At 38.7% G+C, this 13495-nt stretch overlaps 2 protein-coding genes across 14 annotated transcripts in view; one reads left to right on the top strand and one right to left on the bottom strand.

The window, feature by feature from the left end:
• Positions 1-11851, top strand: part of LOC131300033 (RNA polymerase II transcription factor B subunit 3-like) — a 58733-nt gene extending 46882 nt beyond the window's left edge. For 8 of the 12 annotated variants that reach the window (XM_058325730.1, XM_058325678.1, XM_058325722.1 and 5 more), the window contains 5 exons: positions 5303-5436; positions 6047-6084; positions 6388-6512; positions 6655-6711; positions 8156-8632. In XM_058325730.1, the coding sequence (XP_058181713.1) occupies positions 5378-5436; positions 6047-6084; positions 6388-6512; positions 6655-6711; positions 8156-8431 (555 nt within the window). In that variant the 5' untranslated portion in view covers positions 5303-5377 and the 3' untranslated portion in view covers positions 8432-8632. Of the gene's footprint in view, positions 1-5302; positions 5437-6046; positions 6085-6387; positions 6513-6654; positions 6712-8155; positions 8633-11163 lie in introns of those variants that run through there. The other 4 variants (XM_058325735.1, XM_058325745.1, XR_009190860.1 and 1 more) reach the window with 3 other exon arrangements.
• On the bottom strand, positions 720-2159 carry LOC131300022 (uncharacterized). 2 transcript variants are annotated; one of them, XM_058325658.1, is made up of 2 exons: positions 1058-2159; positions 720-856 (listed from the first exon to the last, which is right to left on the bottom strand). In XM_058325658.1, the coding sequence occupies exons 1-2, from the start codon at positions 1997-1999 to the stop codon at positions 791-793; spliced, it is 1008 nt and encodes a 335-aa protein (XP_058181641.1). In that variant the 5' UTR covers positions 2000-2159; the 3' UTR covers positions 720-790. The 2 variants fall into 2 exon arrangements, with proteins under 2 accessions (XP_058181641.1, XP_058181636.1); XM_058325653.1 differs by having other exon boundaries at positions 749-1018.
• Positions 11852-13495: the final 1644 nt, after the last annotated feature.

The raw sequence follows: 13495 nt of genomic DNA, 5'->3' as shown, positions 1-13495 counted from the left end.
TATTGTCGTTTATGAATTCATGCATTCGTTGTAACAATATCAGCACACAGTTAATATCCCTTGACAAAGATCCAGGTCCGTTCTCCATAGGGAAAAAAAAAAACTTATTCCCACCCAGGGGCGGAGGGATTAAGAGTCAAGGGGGGGCAGCTGACCCCGCTGCCTCTCAAATTTTTTTAGAGATTGGTATAATTTTCACTCAATTTTTACTCATTTGACCCCCCCTTTAAAATTCATTTTTGCCCCAACTCATATAAGGGTTTTGTACTTAGGAAAAAGAGGAGTCAAAATAGAATTTCCACCCACAAAAATCCCTAAAACGTGAATAGGGTTTCATTGTTCTTGTTATTAATAAATATCTACTTTTTTGATTAACTTGTTAATTTGATTGTTCCTTTCAAATAGCAACTAGAAAAAATGAATCATACATAGTTCAAATTTTCGACCCCACTTATCGAAAATCCTGGCTCCGCCCCTGTTCCTACCCCTATCAAATTAATACAATTGTTTCAAAGGATTCGCATACACAACACTTACGGGATTTTCTCAATGTCATCGCTGTTATGTTTCTCTTATCAAGGAGATGAATGGACATGATTCATTTAGATGCAACAACATCAGAACTTCATAATATGAGGACATTACCAGCACCGATAGAAAAATATGCAACACCCTTATGACTTGTACAAACAAAATCCAAGCAAAAGAAAACGTGGTGAATAAAGAAAGTACAAACGGGGAAGTTATCAGTTTGTTTCGATAAGCAACTAACAAGATCAGTGTACAACGTTTAGCACAAAGTCTGGTGCGATAAATCTTGATGTAGCAAGCCATGATACGTAACAGCCCCCTCAACCTGCAAAAACACCAAACTGAAGCTCAAGAAACAGGAAAAACTCAAATGGCGTAGCTTATGATAATTAGTCAGGAACTACGACACAAAAGGAAGTTCACGCAAAACAAATTTAAAATCTTTCAAGAAAAATTGAAACGAGTCAACTACATAAAAATCCGATACCTATCACCCATATGCTAAGAACAAAAACTATGACTGTACCAAGGTAGCGCAAGTAGATCTGCACAAGGGGCAGCGACTATCCTTTGGTAGCCACCGGAACAAGCAATCTCTGTGAAAGATATGTGAACAAGGAGATTTCGCGACCTTCATCCCTCTTAATATCCCCTCCAAACATATCGGACATGCATCTTCCAATTCATTACCATCAAATTCCTTTTCTTTCACCGCAACCTCAACTTGACTAAGCCCCTTAGGTTCCCCAGCGACTATCGGAATTATCACAGAAGCTCTTGGTTCTTCCAAATACGACCTTAAAATAAGCCGAATCTCAACTTCATCTCGATGAGACAATTTCAACTGTTGCATCCGAGACCTTATTTCCTTCTTATAAGCCCGGGCATCCCCAACTCTTCTTTTCTTTACGGATTCTGGACGCATTGAAGCATCGTCACAAGAGTCTTTTGTTGAAACATCATCGCAAGAATCTTTAGTTTCTTGTCTCTTTGATAAGAAGCTGGACGGTAAGTGCCTCTTCCTCGTACCGTTTATCCTTTTGGATACGGCAACGTCTACTACAATGACGATTATGGGGTTTTTCAGGGAAGGCAGCGGTTGGAATATGTCGAATTTGAAGCAACCAAGCAGGTATTCGGATACAGCTTCTCTCAGTTTGGCAGCCGTGTCGTCCAAGTAGTCTTCTTCTCTGCTTTCAATGGCCTGAGAAACCAACTTTTTGATGGAGTCTCGATTCGATAAGTTTACAAGCTCGAACACTGATAGTTTGTTTTTGATCCGCAACACTGATAATAACTCAGGTCGTTTCAAAGTACGTTGGTGGAACTCCGAATTTCTTAAGATATTATCAATGATGCGGAACAGAAACAACCCTTGCGACGATTCGACGTTATGAAGCTCTTCGTTCCACTTGAATACACGAATATTAAGGATTTGCACTTCTTCATTCACACTCAACATCACCATCTCTCTCTCTCTCTCTCTCTCTCTCTCTCAAACGTACGGACTGCAGGATTTACTTGTGACAGGGTATGGAAAAAGACTTTGTTTAAGTGAAACCCAGTTGGATTTGGGTTATGAAAACCCAATTGGGTTTGGATTAGGAAACCTTGAAGGATGTCGTAACAAACAAGTACTCACTCACACAACGAATGTAAAAACCGGTGACAGCTATTTGTTAGAGATATGTCTTGAACTTGGGATGGTCAAAGAAAGGTATTTTACTTCCTAAATTGATTTGTTTCCTTGTTGTTTTAAACTTTGGGTGCAATAAATTTTGTTTGGGTAAGTATTTGTTTTAGGAAGGATTCTGTAGCTATAAATATAGCTTTATTTTCTTCATTAGTTTTTGAACTTTTTGAGTGAATCCTTTTGGAGAGGCCCATGTATGGTCTCTCATGTTGAAGATTAGATATTAGGATTTTGGTTTATGCTCTATTGGGTTCCCACCTAGGGTTTTAGTATCCTTATCGAGTTCCACCAGAGATTTATCCATAGATATCTGTAATTGAATGCTTCAACGAGAGTTACGGGTATTACCGGCTCTGTGTGTTATCTCCCCGTTTATAGTGGATCCTCTTGCTCTTCTCCCGACGTATCCAATTTGGGGAACCACGTAAATCTTGTGTTCTTATTTATCGCTTGTTAATTTGTGATGTTCTCAATTTCGTGTTCGGCACAATACTATCGGTCTTCTCTTTTTCCGGTGAAAAAATGGTGACTGATGTGCGAAATCAGTAAGCAGTAATTTGTGGAAATTCACAGCAAAGGCACCGATGTGCGATACTGATACTCTTGTTACCACACATGAGAAGAGTCGGTCCTGAACTAAAACTTGTGTTGCGACTGTTTTAAGTCTCGAAATTTAATTTTGCTTTAAGCCCTTTAAAAATTAGGGCCGGCTGCACACGAGTAAACAGATGTTGTAAGTGATAGGGTTTAAAACGGGTGGAGTGCCAAGCAATGTAAATGGAGAAACTAGTAGCAAGAAGAAGTAAATTTAAGGTCAGGCCGGCTGCACATCATGATGCACTTAGTTGCATAGAGCTGTAAACGAATCGAATTGAGCCGAACCCTAATAAGTTCATTTCAGGTTCGTTAAGATACTAGTCTAACTCGAGTTCGATTCGAGTTTGAACAACTTGGCTCGAGTTTGACTCATTAAAATTTTTCAAAGCTCGGGTTCGGCTCGATAGGGTTCGTTAAAGTACTAGTTTGGCTCCAGTTCAACTCGGGGTTTGATCGAGCCTGAACATCTTTGCTTGAATTCGGCTCGTAAACTCAAATGAACCGAGCCGAGACGAATTGAGCTAATCAAGACTCGGGTTTTGTTCGGCTCGGCTCATTAAACTCAATCGAACCCAAACTCTCTCGTTGATCGTATAGAATTTGGGAGAAAAATAAGTATTGAATTTTATATATATATATATATATATATATATATATATATATATATATATAACATTGAATTTTTTTATATTTACAAATATACCTCTAAAAAATTATTAATTATATTTAATTACAAGTTCGCGAGCCTAACCGAGCCGAATACCGTTAGGCTCAGGTTCGACTCATTTACGGAATGAGCCTAGAATTGAGATTCAGGTTTAGTTCATTTAGCAGACGAATCAAACTCAAATGAGCTTTTGTTGAATTGAGCTTCAAACAGTTTGCGAACGGTTCAGTTTATTTACAGTCCTCCTGCATGTTGATATTCAAGGCAGATTCCTCTTGTCGATGTCACAATTTCAAATTATAATGAATAATGAATTCAAGTTTCTTATTTATCTTAAGAATACGAAAAGATATGTAGTCATGACTTCTTCAAAAAGTTGAGATAAACTTGAAGTGTGCCTAACATGTTTGAATGAACCACACAGTTTTAACCAAACAGTTAAAACCTTTTTAAATGACATGGTACTATAATAGCTTGTGGTTTAAAATCTTTTAAAATCACAATTGAGTTTCGTTCCGAGAGAACCGATCACAGCCAAAGATTCAGTAGCTAATCAATATATAGGACAATAACACTTCTAAGTTTGCCTAGACCGGAAACTTATCCGAACGTACACTTAGATATTCCATAGAGGTACAAAGGAAAAATTATAGTCTTGGTGATAATAACAAGAATTGCAAAAAAAGAATTTAGAATCAAAGTATTAAAAAATGAAAACCGACCTGAATTAAATTATTTATATAGTTATATACTTTATCTTTTCTCTAAAACGTAAATTTTAATTTATTAAAAATTATCTGATAAAATAAAAGGCCTACTATTTGTCATATAAGTATTGTAATGAAAAATATATAGAAAAATTACTATAATTCATGATCTGGCATGTACAGAATGAAAACTTCATTCTCGATTCTACGAGAATTTTTATGAAATTAGGTAACATGAAATAACGGAAGATTGGGAAACTGGAATTGCTATAGGGGAAATCGGCTGGCACTCACTAGAAACTAAACTCGTAGACGCGAGCTCGGCCAACACGGCGTCGACTGGTTTCTCAAAACACGACGTCGTCTGTTCTTAAAGTCATTTGGAAACATGTACTATTTGACTAATTGTGTGCGCATTCCTATTTATCCACATAATCGAAGAAGTTCATGTTGTAGATCGTGTTAAGAAGATGAACCATGCATGTTTAAGATCATTTGAATCGAGTGCCAATTGATATATGATCGCGGACAATCTCTGTGAATTTGTCTCCGTGAAAATAGAGTTGGCCACACCGAATCTAATTCTAAAAGCTCCCAGAACACAGAAGGTTTCTCACTAAAACGACGTCGTCTGCACTTACCAACACTTCGCATCTTGAACATGAGAAGTTCTTTGAGAACGTGTGTTCGACAAATTGTGTGCACGTTCCTGTTTATCTATATAATCGAAAAGGTTCATGTTGTAGATCATGTCGAGGAGATGAACCAGGTTCAATATCATTTGAATCGAGTATTGATTAATGTATGATCGCAGATAATTTGAATGAATTTTTTTTCGTGAAAATAGAGTTGGCCGCACTGAATCTTATTCTAACCTCGCATATTGAACGAGGGAGCTCCTTTGAAACGATTCGTCTAAATTGTGATCTCATTCCGATTTGTCTCGCTGATCGAAAGGGTTCACGTTGTAGAGCTTGTCAAGAAAAAAGATCTTATCGAATATCATATCAATCGAACACTGATCGCTGCATAATCGGAGATGATTTGAGTGATATTATTTTTATGAAAATAGCTATGGCCACACTGTATTAAACCCGTTTTATCCAGCAATAAATTCATTACATACGAGGTAGCATGGACACACGCCGTTGAGTTCTGAAAATCCAGCGCAAGAAAAGCCCAATGGTTGTCGCCAATTCCTTCTCCAAGGAGATGGCCATTCGCAAAAGAATCGCCAGCATGTACTCTCTCTCTCTCTCTCTCTCTCTCTCTCTCTAGATATCTTTGTATGTGCGGGGTTTGGGTGATTCTTCTAGTGAAAAGATTGTGATTTCCATGATCAAAATGGGGAAAATTAATTGTTTTAGTTGAATTGCATTGATCAAGAAGTGGAAGATTGAGATTGAACTCTGAAATTGGGGAAAACACTGTGGCTTTTATGAAGATTGAGTTATTGCATCACTACATTAGGATTGATTCTTCTGGTGAAAAGATTAGATTTTTGGCCCCTGTTTGAATATTTGCAGATGGGGTTTGCTATATGGTTAATTGTGCCGTCCATGAAGAAAATGGTGAAAAACTTTTGTTTTTTTTTTTTTTTGTTCGAATTGTATTGCAATATGGTTAGCTGTGGATTTATGAAAATTAGTTATGGAATCACTTCATTAGGTTTTAGGTCTGTAATAGGGAAAGAGAGATGGAACCCATGTTGCTCCATCTACTCGAACCGGAGACCTTTCCTACTGGCACTAAGGCCCTCCACGACCACTTAATGCATATGAAATTTTATAACTATTTGGATTCTTGATTTAGGTTTAGGTTTATCACTTATAGAATGCACAACTTTTGCAGATTTAATAAAAGAGAGGAGGAGGAAGTGGAAGATATGAGTAAGTTAGCGTACATGTCCTCTATATTATAGTAGTTCGCTGTTTAGAATAAATGCTTGCCTTCTTCCGAAAGAGTTGGAGTGGTGTTTCTTTAGTAGACATATGATTGTTACCTACTTACTGGTTTAGGAAGAGAAACTTCGTTATGTCACCTTCACTCTGAGGTTATGAGATCTTCATTATTCGTATTTTTAGCTTAAACTATCTGCTTCGTCCAAAGAGTTTAGGTTTAGCTTCATTCTGTTTGTCCTTTTGGTTGTAAACCTTATCTTACCCAACTAAAGAAAATTATTTCCTTTGCAGCGTTCAATTTGATTGAAGGAATAGATGTTCCTGCTATTGACGGAAAAATTGCACAATACCACAAAGAAAATGCTGAACAAATAATGAATGCTCAACAGTTCAAAAAAAAAGCTCAAGCCCGCAAGGTTTGGTTTATAGCTACCCAAATTTCCTATCGTACTTTGCATTTATTCGATTTAATTTAGTTTTTGCTAAAGGTGGTGATTTTGTGATATCAGGGGCAAAATTTTTATGTACTCTTATTCTGGTTTTTTTTTACTATGACAGGCTGAAGAATATGCTGCAGCTTTAGCCGCAAGCAAGGGACACTCTGATAGTGATCCGGTGAGGAAATTATGCGTATTACCATTTCTTGTCTTTAGTTACAGTGCCTAACTTGAGCAAACTAAGATTGCCCCAAGTTCAACTCGGTTAGCATCCTAGGGTGGGGGATTTCCCTATGTTTATTGTCAACTCTTAATCTAATTCGTTGCTTCATATGCAATTTTCCCTTGCGTTCCAGTGTTATTGATTAGCTTTCGCATCAATTAACTTTGGGCCATTTTATGCTTGCCGACTTATTTTTTTAACACAATGCATTGCCAACTGAATTCCCTAAAAGTTGCCATCCTAAATGACCACGGGTATATGGGCATCTTGTGCCCGAAATCAAAATGGGTACAGGGATCTGTTGGCGCACAATGAGGTTCACTTGTGAATGCATTCATTGTTCAGCAGCGGAGTTCCCATATCCTTCCTGTGGATACATGGGCCAAACATGCTATCCTTTTAAGTATGAAGATATTAACTTTGATTAAAGTAATTGGAACTTGAACTTTGTTCAAAGCTCCTTTGACGTTAAGTTCTCATGACTTGAGTCAAAGAGTAATTGTGGTTATCTAGTTTGAAACAGTACGATGTTTCTTGCTTAAAACTTCTTCCACTTGACACTTGGACTATTTTCCACAAAGAGCAAAGAAAAATGTGACATGGGCTCTCCTGATTTCTTGACTAGTGTACTATTTCTGGAAAAAAAGCCAGATATGCCACAAAGTACATCTTATGAAGGACCCGGACTTATGTTCTCTACAATGGGGTTTATCTGCAAGTTTGATACTGTGGATGATTATTCAGTGTAGGCATAAAGTCTTCGACCTATGGAGTCACTTCAACTGGATCTGAATGAAGAATGGCTAAAATTCATCCCGAACTTGCGGTCTTGCAAAGAGATTCAGATCCCTCTCATGGATAATATGATTATCAATGCAAGAAGTCTTTCCATGAGAGCTGACCATTTTGCATTGGTATTTAGAAACAAATAGCCGAATGGGACAATAAAAATAAGCAACTTCATACATCTTCCAGTCACTACTATGGAGCCTGGAAACTTCCTAAATCTGCCTACCTATGTGTCTTGCAGATCCTTTATAACTGTATGATTTCTTAAACTTGATGCTAGAAATGTATAACAATGTATAACATAGAGGTTTTAAAGATTCTTTATGATGAGGAAATCCTATTTCAGCAAGGAATTTGTACCTAATCGTTCTACAGAAAGGGAGCATTGATGCAAATACTTGCAGCTCCAAGAAGTATAAGGGGCTTCATTTTGCAGAGCCAACTCATATCCCGATTAATGTTTTCTTACACGAGCATGTGTATTAACACCTTCCTCACTAAAGTGCTGCTTAAGCCTGCAATTATCCAATGTGCTTATTATGAAGGTGGATTTGCATTCTCACAACAATCGCAATGATTCTCACCTATTTTCACCTCTACTTTGGTACAGACCACGAGCCAGAGCTTTCAAGGAGGTGTCGGTGCAGGTGCACAGGGTTATTATGCCCCCTCGCTTGCAGGGGGAGCAATTGAGCAGCCACGGCCAACAGGCATGGCCCCGCAGCCCATTCCTATCGGATCAAACCTGGACATGCACGCCTACAATTACAACAATGAAGAAATGACGAGACTCAGAGCAGAGAGAGGTGGAAGGGCGGGCGGGTGGGGCATGGAATTGAGCAGGAAACGGGCACTCGTTGAAGCCTTCAGTAGCATTTGGATTTGAGCAGATTCTATAATAGATCATATGCTGCTTGGCTTTCTCCATCAGATGAGAAGGTAACTCGTTTTGGTTAGATTCTGAAAATAGAATTTGTATAGCAGTGGAATTTATTTATGTTTTGGTCCTTTTGGATGGTTATCAATTATCTTCATGGCCTATTATATACGCAGAAAGAAAAAAGGCGAAAGCCAGCGTAATGCCACATATCCTTGAGTCGGTTGCATTTGGATTTTTTTTTTCTGGGCAAACAACATGGATATACAATTAGGCCTCTCCTGTACCCATCTAGGAGTATTATCCTCAGCATCACACAGTCATCGGCAGGAGACCCCGTTGCACCTACAAGGGGACCGAAGTTTAGGTTCCACTGGGTGCTGTGAGCCTAAAGAGACCCTACCATGCTGCTACGAAAACTTGAATCCAAGCATTGATTGAAGAAATCCAAGTATTGTCATACTGAAAGGGGTAATAGGACTTGAATTTGACTGGTTATCTAGTTCACATGCTGCATGGTGGCTTGCTCCTTGAGATGAGAAGGTGGAAATTTTTTGTTAGATTCTTAAATGACATTAGGTATAATTGGGTAAATGACTTTATGTTATTTATGATTATTTCTTATTTCTTAGACGGCATTTTATACAGTTTGAACCTCGCATCTTCAAAACAGGACAACGGCGTTTTGTGAAGTTTAAACCTCGCATCTTCAAAACCGGAGGTTAAGTGAACCAAACGGCGGTGTTTTGTAAAGTTAGCTCAGAGAACTCTCTCTCGAAGTCGGAGATCGATCTGGCCCTTGAATCTGGTACTCACTCACTCTCTCTCTCTCTCTCTCTCTCTCTCTCTCTCTCTCTCTATATATATATATATATATATATATATATACATACACACACACACACACACGGGGCGGTTCTGGGAACACCTAAAAAAATACTCCAAATCTCAATCTCATAGTTTCCGATCAAATTTTGATGATCCGAACCGTTCAATGTGTTTAAAACGTGATTTTAAGGGTATCCGCGAGAAATCAGCTCAAAAAAATATCGAGAAGGGCTTAATCCGTGCAGTTTTTCATAAAACAGTTTCTGAAAGTATTTATGAAAAAATGCTCAGATTAAGCCTTTTCCGGTCATTTTTTTTCCGATTTCTCGCGAGTACCCTTAAAATCACGTTTTAAACACATTGAACGGTTCCGATCATCAAAATTTGATCGGGAACTATGAGATTGAGGTTTGGGGTGTTTTTTTAGGTGTCCCCGAACCGCACTGTATATTGAGATCCAGGGATCCCTGACCTAAGCTTAGGTCCGGACTTTTGCTCTAAGCCGTTGGATTGTGTTTTAAATAGTCCAGATTCGCGGAAAATCTATTCGCTCGAATAGATATCTCTTCACGTGAATAAATTGTCCGTGCATCTGGACCATTGAAAACACAATCCAACGGCTGAGATTGTGGTCCGGACCTAACACAAAATCCGGACGTTCTAGCTTGAACCGGATTGTATATATATATACCCATATATATAATATGTGTGTGTGTGTGTGTGTACATTTATTGCTTGATGCATATCTATATAGGTATATACTTGTGTATGTGGTATGTACATGTTTGTATTTTTCCAAGACCCATGTTTTCGATTTCGTCGCTTTGTATTTACCCTAGGGTTATAATTTATATTGCCAAAATAATAAAAGAAGGTTTGTGCTGAAAATAATAATAAAAGTTAACATATTTACTAAGAAAATGTAGTAATTACATAACTAATCAACACAAACCAATTACTTGAATTGTCTCAGTGGTAACGGTCCAGGTCTAAGAGCAATTCAATACACAACAACTAAAATGTCTACATTTAGCAATCTTATCCGACTAAAATGTTAGAAATTCAGTTTCCCCTAACGTGTTGTGTTCTCCAATTTTTTAACATCGGCGTGTTGGTGTTGCGTCCGTGTCATGTTGCGTGTCTGTGTTGGTACTACATAGGTCCCCCAATTTTTACGCAGAATCTCACATAACCCTCTCACTCAACAGAGTTTGCAGAATTGAATTAAACTGCCTGACTAACCAACTAACTAATCTTCCCGCATGGATAACCAACTAGCTCCACTTGCTAACCAACTGAATTAACAGCCTCCCCCGTATTCAGCATGAGCTGCCATGTGTCCCGACACCAGCTGTAGCTCCTGCCAGGTCCTGGCCAAGAGTGAATTGCCATCCATGGCAGGTGGCGTATCAGCCCTATGATTGGGTGTTAGAATCATCTTTTTTTAATGTTAGAAATTCAGTTACCATTGAATTTTGAAGCGTTCTTTCATGCACACATGCATACTATGTTGTTAAGCGATAAGTTACGTACCAAACCAAACCGAGCCTTATGTCCCAATCACTTGGGGTTGGGGTCGGCTATTAAGCGATAAGTTACGTACCTTGCGAAAATATAGGTTTTTCGCTCTGGGGGAACTGTTGATCATGTACAACTTGAATGAAAATATTTTTTTAAAAACATGACTTGGGGATTTTGTTTCATGTGCTTTCTTGGTCATCACACACATTGCAAGTATTCGGAATAATTTCCGATGCTTGGATTCTGAGGCATAAATCTTCGATGTTCTTGTCATATTCCATGAATCTCGTCTACACCTCAGCACTCGTCCTCTTTTTCCACCGGCTAATAGAGGATAATTATCCTCTTGTCAGAGTTCCAAAGTGGTACTGACTGTCTCTGTTCTTAATCAGGGATATAAATCCATGAAAGAAGGCTTTGGAATTACAAGCCGGCATCCCTCAGCTCGATGCTTCATATGCCTTTCTCCTGGATGAGAAAGCTAGGAAATTATTCGATGATCCCATCCATTTAAAACGTGAGAAGGCTCTCTACCAATCACAACGGGGCACCAAGCGACAGAAGATGATGTCTGATCTTGAAGAATGAGAGAAAACTGCATTTTCTCCTGACCCTGTCACAAAAGCTCACGAGGAGGAAGAGCCAATTGCTAGGAAATCCCACGAAGACAGTGCTAGAATTCGTGCTCAACATGCCAATAAAGTTGCATCAGCGACTCAATGGAGACCAGAGGAGGCAACAGTTGGTAGGGAGATTAGGGTAGTGGTGGTAGCGGGCCGGGTTGGACAAGGAGAAGATGCTTAAGGTGTCTTGGGAGAAGATTGGTGAGGATTATAGTGCTCAACAACTAAAGGAGTTGTTTGAGAAGTTTGGTGAACTTGAAGATGTAGTAATCATGTTCCATGAAAAGAGGCTCTGCAATTATTGTGATGCAGTCGAAAGATGCGGCTGTAAGTTGTTAGTCTGTTCTATACTTGTGTTGACTGCTCCATGTAGTGCAATCGGGATTTGGTATAATTTCTATTAGTTTTTTTGATAATTACAAAGGATTTGTATGAATGATTGCACAAATTTGTTCATTCTGCAGGTTACCGCTACAGGCAGTGTGTTTGGAGATCTCTCAAATCCTTTATTAGTCATGCCTCTTGATCCAGCCAAAAACTACTGCTTTTTCAAGCCCCCTTAAGCATGCTGAACCTGAGGGTACAAATCCGTATAATCTTTTGGGTGCCGAGTACCAATTGATTGAAGATTCAGTATGGGGGGAAAAAATGATGCAAAAGGTTTGAATCTGAATATATTTCAAGTTGTAATTTCCAGCTTCCTTTTTTACTATATTCAGAGTGGTAAGTTTGTTCACGCTGCAGGATCGGAACTGAATCACCTGCAGATGCCTTCACCGTCGCGGTCGGAAAGCTCAAAAAATCCGTCGCTAAAACCGTTTGAATTTATAGAAATATTGTGGAACTTTCAAAGTCGAAAATATGGGCATACTTGATCGAAACTTTACTTGTTTGGGATTTATTCAAAAGGATAATACAATTGCAAACTAACCCGTTAGATGCTCATCAAGAAACGAATTTGAAACCTGCTATTATCAATTTGTACACTTTATAGGACATTCTAGCATACAGATTTGGAGAGACAATTGGAGATGGTCTCGGTTACCAGCCAATGCTCTGGTGTTTACAAATTTGGGCTTTTACAGTTTGTGGCTCTGGTGAAAAGGCATGTCCAAGATTAAATTTAGAAACCCAAATTCAGTACAAGGCCCAATTAAGCTCTGCACTACTCTGCTGAACTCTAGGAATCCACCCCAAAATAACCAAGGTTGAGTCCGAACAACTATGGGGGAAGATACTTTTTTTTTCTCAAAAGTTTGGACCCTCGTTCCTTGTTTGGAGCGGGGATGGAAGATTCCTTGATTTCAGAGAGAGAGAGAGAGAGAGAGAGAGTTCCTTGATGGAGATAGAAAATAGGTTTGGGGATTGAGGATGGAGATTGTGATATGGATTATTAGCTCCATTGCCATCCATAGAAGGTTGCATGGATTCACCGAGCGTTTGATAAAACTAGAAACTGGAGCTAAAAGATGAAGATTTATGTACTTAAAGCTAAATTTTCTTTTAGCTAGAAGCTGTTTGATAAGAATGTTAAGAGCTGAATTAAACCAATGGTTTGATACAAAGACAAAGGGGAAAAAAAATTGGTTGTATTATTTGAAATTGTTCTCTTTTAGTTTTAGTAGTGGTCGTTATACGTTCTTAGGTGCTATCAGTTCATTTATGGTTAGTCCATATAGAGTTTTGCTCTAGCTTTAAGTAGGACTCCCCAAATGGGCGGTGGGATTGGTTCTCAGATTAGTTGAGGTGCGCGTAAACTGACCAGGACACTTGAATTATCAAAAATAGCATAGGAAGGGTGCTGGTGGCAATGGCATGGCTATAATGAAGGAGGTGGCTGTACGAGGATGGTGATGGTGTTTGTGATGGAGATATTGCGCTAGTAGTGGGGGTAGTGCTGGCAAGACGTTAGCGAGTGGTGATGGTGTTATAGTAGTAAAGAGGTGAGTGATTGTAACAGGGGAGGATGGTGAATGGTGAAGAGACCCTTGTTGATAGATTGAGTAAGAATTAGTAACACAAATTCTTCTATAACCAAATAAAATATTATTTTAACTTTGTAAGATAGATAATTTCAAGAATTGAAGTGGACGGGGAAGAA

The sequence above is a fragment of the Rhododendron vialii genome, chromosome 1a, assembly GCF_030253575.1.
Source record: "Rhododendron vialii isolate Sample 1 chromosome 1a, ASM3025357v1".
NCBI lineage: Eukaryota > Viridiplantae > Streptophyta > Magnoliopsida > Ericales > Ericaceae > Rhododendron > Rhododendron vialii.
The sequence above is the reverse complement of the archived record's forward strand: the minus strand, read 5'-3'. Positions and strand labels throughout refer to the sequence as shown.

Excerpts from the sequence above, each read along its gene's own strand:
- LOC131300022 (XM_058325653.1), bottom strand. The coding sequence starts at position 1,999 with ATGGTGATGTTGAGTGTGAATGAAGAAGTGCAAATCCTTAATATTCGT. Across the intron at positions 1,019-1,057 it reads GATCTACTTGCGCTACCTTG|GTATCGGATTTTTATGTAGT; the intron begins GTACAGTCATAG and ends TATGGGTGATAG.